The 9,719-nt window shown below is 44.8% G+C and overlaps 1 protein-coding gene across 1 annotated transcript in view; it reads right to left on the bottom strand.

The window, feature by feature from the left end:
- Positions 1-1,782: 1,782 nt before the first annotated feature.
- LOC144599361 (collagen alpha-2(IV) chain-like) overlaps positions 1,783-9,719 on the bottom strand; it is a 9,956-nt gene continuing 2,019 nt past the window's right edge. The window contains exons 2-8 of the mRNA XM_078410152.1: positions 9,626-9,717; positions 8,620-8,718; positions 8,141-8,347; positions 6,582-6,759; positions 5,742-5,856; positions 3,921-4,093; positions 1,783-2,645 (exon numbers count right to left, since the gene is read on the bottom strand). Of these exons, the coding sequence (XP_078266278.1) occupies positions 2,570-2,645; positions 3,921-4,093; positions 5,742-5,856; positions 6,582-6,759; positions 8,141-8,347; positions 8,620-8,718; positions 9,626-9,717 (940 nt within the window). The 3' untranslated portion in view covers positions 1,783-2,569. The remainder of the gene's footprint in view (positions 2,646-3,920; positions 4,094-5,741; positions 5,857-6,581; positions 6,760-8,140; positions 8,348-8,619; positions 8,719-9,625; positions 9,718-9,719) is intronic.

Here is a 9,719-nt window from a genome sequence, read left to right as displayed (position 1 = left end):
TCTGCTGCCGTCATCGGGAAGCTTCGCCGCCACTTCTCTACCTTTGGTTCCCCGGTATCTCTCCAGTCCGACAACGGGAGCCAGTTTACCAGCGCGGAGTTTGCCGCTTTCGCCACCCTGTGGAACTTTCGCCACATCACCAGCAGCCCCGAGTACCCGCAAAGCAATGGACTTGCAGAGCGCGCTGTCCGCAGCGCGAAGGAACTGATGGAACGTTGTCGGCTTGCCAGTTCTGATTTGTACCTTGCCCTCCTCAACCTCCGCAACATCTCCCGGGACCCCGCGCTCGGTTCCCCTGCCCAGCGCCTCATGTCCCGCACCACTAGACCCCCCATCCCCGTCTCCCAGCAATCCCTGAAACCAACGGCTCGCAGCCCTGCCGCTGTCAAGGAGCGCATCATCGAAAAGCAAGTCATTCAGAAGCGCTCCTTTGACAAATCGTCCCGTCCCCTTCCCCCTCTGTTCGCTGGCCAGGTTGTCCGGATGGAGTCCGCCTCGGGTCACCACCGGCTGGCCGTGGTCGTCGGCAATGCTGACTCTCCACGGTCGTACCTGGTTAATTACGAGGGCACCGTGTACCGTCGTACCCGCCAGCACCTGATGCTGGTCAACGAGCCTGCACCGCCTCCCGCGGTCCCGTATTCACCTCCCGTCCAGTCCCCGGTGCCTGATGTGCCTCCTGCTCCCGTCCATCCTCGCGTGCCCCAACCTTCGCCGTCTCGGCTGTCTGTGCCCGGCACACCCCAGCCCCCTTCACCTCCTTCGCCTGCGCGTTTGCGGGTATCGCCGCCCCGTTCTCCTCCTTCCCCTGGTTCCCCTGCCTCGGTACCCGCACCCGTCCCTGCTCTTCCTTCGGCCGAAGAGGATGGGGGGTTGCGCACCCGCTCTGGGCGACTGGTCAAGCCGCCTGTCCGGTACGGTGGGTACGAGTAGTCTGTGTTGTGCTGCATTCTATCTGCTCCCTGCTTATAGTTTAAGTCTAGCGTATGAGCCGTGGTCGCTCTTGTTTCCAAGAGGAAGGATGTAGATCAGTGCATGTTCCTTTAACATAGTGACCTCACCACTACTAACCACTCCCCATGGTCTCGTGTATAATTGTAGCTTCCCCACCTCCAGCTCGCTCTCTAGTTCCGGTGATGACCACGGACAGCTAGGGCGTAATGTGTGTAGTGCAATTAATAAAGATATTCAGTAAAAGACTCTGCGTACGAAGGACGTCCTTTTACACCATGCGAACCATGTACATCTCCTATGGCTCCATGCATAGATGACCATTATGGCTCCATGCATAGATGACCATTATGGCTCCATGCATAGATGACCATTATGGCTCCATGCATAGATGACCATTATGGCTTCTGAGAGGCCATATTCTCTTACTATTTACCCTTGTTTCCTTAATACATTTATAAAATTCCTTACAAGTTCAGGTTGTATATTTTTAATTATATATTTGTGACCTATTGCACTACTTATACAATGTTAATTCAAAACCATCAGTGCAATGGAATAAATATTAAAGACTTTCTTTGTACTTTCCATTAATTGTCTGCAGAGGTTATGTTGAGAAATTGGAAGAACTTGTACGTAAGGTACCAGCAATTACCAGAAAATTAACGTTGGCTTGTGTCCAATAATAATAAAGTTGCACTTACAGACAATTAAATTATTTTGACAAAGTATCATGGTGTGGCTCCCACAATTGCATACTTTTATTGCATGGTAAGGATAGAAAATTCTAATATGGATAATAACCATTAAATTATCCGCACTTTGAGTCATTCAGAATCAAATTCCTCCAAGTATGTTGCAAAACATACTTGGCTAATAAAGTATGATTATGATTATTACGATTATGATTATTATGTTGGCCGGTGTGGGCAAGTTGGGCCGAAGGGCCTGTTTCCAGGCTATATGACTCTATGACTATAACTATCTAGCAAAATAAAGTTAAAACTATCCCTAAAATCATCAGATTCATAGAAAACATACTTTTTACAGGATGCATCTTCAACATGCACATCACTATGCATAAAAGATAGAAGATGATGTCTAGTCAAGGTGTAAAGCTAATATAAAATGCTCTTTGTTCAATAGGTTCAGTGCTCTCATTTAATTCTTTATGGCTTGAGTCAGATGTATATATTTGGTACACAATTTTAAATAAATGCTTACAAAATCAATGATTTGTTGTATTCCTCAGTTGACCAACAAGGACTAGCACATGAAACTCCATCTATTTCCTACACCAATTTTTAAATCTTTGACATGGAAATCTATGATGTCTTCACCAGCACCATTATAAGGTTAAAATAATTATTACTAATAAAAAAATCTGGCAGTGGTTTTGCAGAATTTAGTAACAGCATCCTTGCTTTGGGTGGTCGCTTGGCTGATGTGAATGTTTTTGCAAGTGTTACCAACATCTCCAAAGTGGCAGGGTATTGGTTATATTTGTTACAGTCCAGTCAGCTCCATGGAGTCATCATATTAAATTATCTTCATAGTTGTTTATATACAATTCAAAACTTATTAGGAAGAGCACCATTATATCCTTTTACGTCGACGTTCACTTTGTACAGACTTGACACCGGCTTATTATTGATCGTAATTCTCCTGCTTTTAATGTTTGTGGCCTGGGTTTCCTGTAACATAAGCATAAAGAATTTCTGTATACTTAGCTAAGTTGGTCCTATAATTATTATTGATAGCGTCAGAAAGAGAAACAGCAGAGAAAGAGCCCTATAGATAATCAAGTCTGCGCCGATCAGCAAGTACCCATTTTTACACGAATTCTTTCCTAGCCCATTTTATTCTCTATGTTACTCTTTTGTTCTCCGTTAGTAAAGAGATTACAATAATTTAAAGGAATACAAGTTCCTTTGCTGCTATGAGTACATGTAGAATTTCAGAATGGTGTGTGCACACATTCGAAGGATGGACTGAATTGACTTAATTTGACTGTCTGTGCAAGGTTGAATTGGCATCCATGAGTCAATTGTGCACTGACAAAGACACACTCTTATTTTTTGAGCATCTGCAATATGATTGATATTTTTGTTGAATTCAGTCCCAGATTAGGTATTTTCACAAGCACCTGGGATACGCAGATGGTCTCCCTAGTACTGAGATCAGTTTATCTTGGCATCATGCTCGGCACAAAGATTGTGGGCCGAAGGGCCCATTCCTGTGCTGTACTGTTCTATGTTCTTTGTATTGACCAGCACAAGTCTCCCCAGATCAACACTCCAGAACACTGATCCATTGTTCCGCAACCCTCTTCAGATAGGCAACATTGGTGAATACCCTTGCATACTAGTGAGGCCGTTGGTGCAAATGCAGATGTGACCTGCTAACAAATTGCAGTACAGGCAAATTGTGGCATCAAACAAATGCACACCAGTAACCTAACACACACCAGGGACAATTTTACAACTATCTGAGGCCAATTAACCTACAAAGCTGTACATCTTTGGACTGTGGGCGGAAATCAGTGCTCCCGGAGAAAACCCACACGGTCACAGGGAGAATATTCAAACTCCGTGCAGGCAGCACCCATAGTCAGAATTGAACCTGGGTCTCTGGCGCTGTAAGGCTGCAACGCTCCCGTTGTACCACTGTGCTGCCCGAGTTAATATCAGGTTCTCAAAAATGTATGAACTAGATGTATTAACAGATGCTCAGATTTGCAATTACAGGCATGGAAAGAGCAGATAATAAACTCCATTCAAATCTAGCAATCATGCTGCACCTTTAGGGATCAGGGGGTATGGAGAGAAGGCAGGTACGGGATACTGAGTTGGATGATCAGCCATGATCATATTGATTGGCGGTGCAGGCTCCAAGGGCCGAATGGCCTACTCTTGCACCTATTTTCTATGTTTCTATGTTTATATGTTTCTGAAGGGCAGTATTTATACCTGAACATTTGTGAGGGATCCAGCGTTGCCAGCCAAAAACTGTAGGTGTTTGCATAATAGTTGCACGTCCCCCTCCCGTGACATTCAATAAAAGGTGCCACACGAAATTCTTCCAAACACGATCCAGGTGAAGCCAAAGCTTGACCCGATCCCTCAGCACCTGAGCCTCTGTGCTGGAGGAGGAAGTGAGAGAAACATATTTCCATAACAGATTAGCAGTTTAGGGGAATTAGTTTCAGAATTGAGGTGCAGCTAATCAGTAAACAGGAACATAGACGAGGGAGACATTGTGTATCTGTTGCCTTGCATCTCCTCAGGAGGGAAGAAGGTTAACCTTCTACACTGTGCAGGAAGGAACAGCAGATACTGGTTTATACTGTAGATAGACACAAAATGCTGGAGTCTGAAGAAGGGTGACGATCCAGAATGTCACCTATTCCTTTTCTCCAGAGTTGTTGCTTGACCGCTGAGTTACTCCTGCGTTTTGTGTCTAACTTTCTACTTTGTCTTGCAGACTGTTAACAATGGGGGAGATAAAGCCCAGACGAAAAATGAAAACTTTCATACTTCCAAAAAAAATTAAACGATAAGGAAAGTTGTCATGAGAGGAATAGATTGGGGAGACGCACAGAGTCTCTTGCCCAGAGTAGGGGAATCAAGAACCAGAGGACGTAGGTTTAAGGTGAGAGGGGAAAGATTTAATGTGAACCTGAGGGGCAACCTTTTCACACAAAGGGTTGTAGGTGTATGGAACGAGCTGCTGGAGGAGGTAGTTGAGCCAGGTACTATTGCACCATTTAAGAAACATTTGGACAGGTACATGTATAGGATAGGTTTGGAAGGATATGGGCCAAATGCAGGCAGGTGGGACTAGTGTAGATGGGAAATGTTGGCTGGTGTGGGAAAGTTGGGCTTGCTTCCACTTTGTATGACTCCATATCACCCTAATCCTACCTTGCCATCGGAGCACAACAGTCCACCTCTTGCTCGACCATGGACTTGTTATTGTGTTTTGAACCGAGGAGCTGTTATTTTTTCCCCACAGTCTTCTTTCTTATGGAAATTTTATATATTAGTTATGTATAATTTGTTATAATTATACATAATTATAATTATAAACATAATTATAAAGTTAATATAATTATAGTCTGTGAATCTGAGTCTATGTGATGCTGTTGGAAGCATAATTTTCATTGTGTCTGCTCTTAAGGATAGCGGAGTGAGGGGGTATGGGGAGAAGGCAGGAACGGGGTACTGATTGAGAGTGATCAGCCATGATCGCATTGAATGGCGGTGCTGGCTCGAAGGGCTGAATGGCCTACTCCTGTACCTATTGTCTATTCACTGTACTTGTGCATAAGACAATAACTCGACTTGAGCTTAGCAAAGTATACATTTGATTTTTAGTTTAGAGATGCAGCCTGGAAACAACCTTTCAGCCCATCGAATCCACGCCGACCATCGATCAGCCATTCACACTCGTTCAGTGTTATCCCACTTTCGCATCCACTCCCTACACACTGGGGAACATTTACAGATACCAATTAACTTACAAACCTGCACGACGTTGGGATGTGGGGAGCACTCGGGGGAAACCCACGCGATCGCAAAGAGAACGTGCAAACTCCACACAGACAGCAGCCAAGGTCAAGATTGAACCCAGGTCTCTGGCACTGCGAGGCAGCAGCTCTACCAGCTGCACCACTGTGCCGCACTCAACCCTAATGGTAAATCACAAGCACGAGTTGAAACCAACGTTTGTCTTAGTCTCTTCCCAAGCATGGACTCCATGGTTGCCACGGTATTCATTTATGTACATACCATTACAAATGAGTAGCCAATCCACATGGATCTCCAGCCTCTTGGACAGGGTGGGATCTGAATAGTTTGACTGTGCACAGCTATGACCATTGCCGGACTTTCACAAACAACACATCTGTGTAAAGAGACACACCACGAGTTAGCAAAAACTTTCAACACTCTTTGACACCAAAAGGCATTATGCTGCTACCCTTAAAGCAGAATTACTTAACTTAAAGTGTAGGATTAGTTCAATTTATTTAGTACAAATTCTTTACTTTGGTTTACATCAATAAATAATTCAATGTTTGGTTGTGAAAATTAGCTGAATTATAGTTTAGTTTTGAGAGTGTGAAACTGACCCTTTGTCCCACCAAGTCCATGTCGACCAGCGTACTCATACACTAGTTCTATCCTACACACTGGGGACAATTTACAGAATTATAGAATTAACCTACAAACCTGCATGTCTTTGGGAATGGCAGGAAACCAGGGCACCTGGAGAAAACCCATGCGGTTACAGGGAGAGTGTGCAAACTCCATACAGACATCACCTGCAGTCAGGATCAAGCCCGGTCTCTGGTGCTGTAAGGCACCAACTCTACTGCTATGCCACCGTGCCACCCTAAATTTTCCCTCCCTTAATCAGATACATGATGCCCAATCGTAGAACCACCCCCACAACGTTACCCTAATCAGCTCGCTTTCTATACCTGTAGGGATTGAATCTGGAACTCCCCAGATTAAAGGGCTCAAACAATTCACCGGTTAACTCACTGGCCCTATTTCCAAATCTTGCAATTCCAGATGGTATCCATAAATTCCTACAGAGGATCACAGATGCATTTTCGGGGGTAGTACCTGCTGATAAACGGTTGCAGCTCATGCCCTTTGATCGGAGCCATATCCATGGGCATTTGTTTAGAAGTTGACAACCAGTAGGAATAATCGTTTCTTGACGCATAGTTGCAGACATCATTTATATCACAGAACAAAAAAGGCATCACGCTGAACCTGGGCAAGCAACTCCCAGCTGTTCCTGAAAGCCACAGAAATAAAGAAACGTGAAGTGCGCAACAATTAGACTGGATTTCTAGAATATGTGCACCATCACCATTAGGCGGCACGGTGGCGCAGCGGTAGAGTTGCTGCCTTTTAGCGAATGCAGCGCCGGAGACTCAGGTTCGATCCTGACTACGTAGGCCGTCTGTACGGAGTTTCATCCCGTGACCTGCGTGGGTTTTCTCCGAGATCTTCGGTTTCCTCCCACACTCCAAAGACATACAGGTATGTAGGTTAATTGACTGGGTAAAAAATTGTCCCTAGTATGTGTAGGATAGTGTTAGTGTGCGGGGATCGCTGGGAGGCGCGGACTCGGTGGGCCGAAGGGCCTGTTTCCGCTCTGTATCTCTAAATCTAAAAAAAAAATCTACTGTATTTAAATACTTCTCCCAAATGCCATGGAGAAGTGTGGTTTTCTCTGAGATCAAATAAGGTTATGAGATTCCTGCTGGGAGCGAATGAAATGCATGTGCTGTTGTCCCTGCACTGTTCCGCTGCAATGCTGAGAAATATATTTTGTGCAATCTGCATCTTTCCCTTCACTCTACCTAGTGTACTTACGTTGGGCCTGATTGTATTTCTGTATAGTATCTGAATTGATTGGATAGCATGCAAAATAACGCTTTTCACTGCATTTCGTACGTGCGACAATGATAAACCTGAACTAAAACGTCACGTGGAATGCTGAAGGATCATAAAACATGAGTATGATTCACAAATGCACATAAACTGGGAACTTCATTGCAGCGCCAGTGTCCTGTTGTGGCTCATTCGTTTTCACTTTTAATGCTCAGATAAATGGTTATGGGTTCAAGTTCCACCCCAAAGGTCAAACACACACAAATTACAGAGGCCAGGAATTGGACTATTACATTGAAAGAATCAGCACAGACTCAAACAAACAAACGATTGATTTTGTCCCATACTAATCTATCACAGTACGGATGAGGTATAATGCTTTTGTTACCCTTAACAAGAACTTTAGACTTTAGAGATACAGCGTGGAAACAGGCCCATCAGCGCACGGAGCTCGCGCCAACTGGTGATCACCCCGTATACTAGCACTATCCTACACACTAGGGACAATTTACGGAAACCAGTTGACCTACAAACCTGTACGTCTTTGGAGCGTGGGAAGAAACCGGAGCACCCGGAGAAAACCCACGCAGTCACAGGGACAACGTACAAACTCCATGCAGACAGCACCCGTAATCAGGATCAAACCCGATCTCTGGTGCTCTGGCTGCGCCACCATGCCGCACTAAACCGACCCTCAAATACTGTGAAACTCATCTGCAACAAACATGTTTAGATCGCTTGCATTTTTCAGAAACAGCTTCTAGAGTGGATTAGCATACCTAAATCTTGCCCATATGCACGTCTGTTGCCTTGCACAAAGAGCAGAGAGTAGCCAATATGCAGCTGCTTGGTGCCACCTGGGCACAGAGGTATGTCTCTCGATTGACTGTGTCTTGTAAAGAAGAAACCTTGGATAACTGATGTCGATGGTCCTGGAGATCCCTTCACTCCTTGCTTTCCTGTTGGACCTGGAAACCCCTTCGATCCTATTGTTAAGCAAAAATATAATTTCTTCCAGTTGATGTTGTCTCAACCAAAACTGCATTTAGAGCTTTGATTTCAGCATATTGATCTACTTATGATTGTTAACAAACATATTATGGCATTGGCTTTAAAAGATATCATCACATTAAATGAATGCAATGTAATAAAGAAAAGATGAAAGGACATGTCACCGCATTTACCAACCCATTCCACAGTAATAGAAACAATCTGTGAGCATTTATCAAGAACTATTTGAAGTGGTTGCCTTGTTTACCTTTCGGTCCATCAAATCCAGGGGATCCCTGTGTTCCTGGATGGCCTATACCTCCAGGAAGCCCATTGAGACCAAATGGTCCAGGTGGGCCTGGTTTTCCTATACATAAACCAACACAGGAAAAAGTTGAGAAGCAAGGAACTGCAGGTGTTGGTTTACAGAAAAAGTCACAAAATACCGGAGCCACCTCCAATGTAATCCCAACATCAGCCACATCTTCCCATCCCCTCCCCTTTCTGCCATTCGCAGAGACTGCTCCCTCAGCAATTCCTTGGTCCACTCATCCCTTCCCACCCAGACCACCCCCTCCCCAGCTGTCTGGATGTCTGTGGCCAGTGGTGTTCCACAGTGGTGTTCAGTTTGTGATTATATATAAGTGACTTGGATGACTTAGATGGGTTGGTTAGTAAAGTTTGCAGACGACACCAAAATTACTGGAGTTGCGGACAGTGTGGCTGTGATAGGATACAGCGAGGATACAGATCCTGGATACAGATACGGGCAAATAAAGGACAGATGGAGTTAAATCCAGGCAAATGTGAGATTGAACTTTGGGAAGTCCGATATAAGGCTAAAGTATACTGTTATTGGCAGGACACAAGAGTACTGAGGTAGAGGTCCGTGAAAGTGGACACACAAGTAGATAAAGTGGTCAAGAAGGCATATAGTATGCTTGCCGTCATTGGTTGGGCCATTGAGTTTAAGAGTGAGGGAGTCATGTTGCAACGTTATGGAACTTTGGCTCGGCTGCATTTGGAGTATTCCCTGCAGTTCTGGTTGCCCCATCACAGGAGAGATGCTGGGGCATTGGAGAGCACACGTTTGGCACATGGTGGGCTGAAGGGCCTGTTCCTGTGCCTTACTGTTCTATGTTCTAAACTGAAGAATACGTGCTTTCCTCCACATTTCACATTTGCAAACCATGTTACTATGTCGCTCGAGGTAAAAAATTAAACAAAGATACTGCAGTAGAATTTAACTACATTTCTTTGCGTTTCGAACATACCGATGCATCCAGGTGGGCCAGGCGATCCTGGACTCCCACATTCTCCATCAGGCCCTGGCAAACCTGCAAATCCTTGGTCACCCTTTATGGGTCT

Source organism: Rhinoraja longicauda, chromosome 13, assembly GCF_053455715.1.
Source record: "Rhinoraja longicauda isolate Sanriku21f chromosome 13, sRhiLon1.1, whole genome shotgun sequence".
Classification (NCBI taxonomy): Eukaryota; Metazoa; Chordata; class Chondrichthyes; order Rajiformes; family Arhynchobatidae; genus Rhinoraja; species Rhinoraja longicauda.
This window is presented reverse-complemented; position numbering and strand designations above follow the sequence as displayed.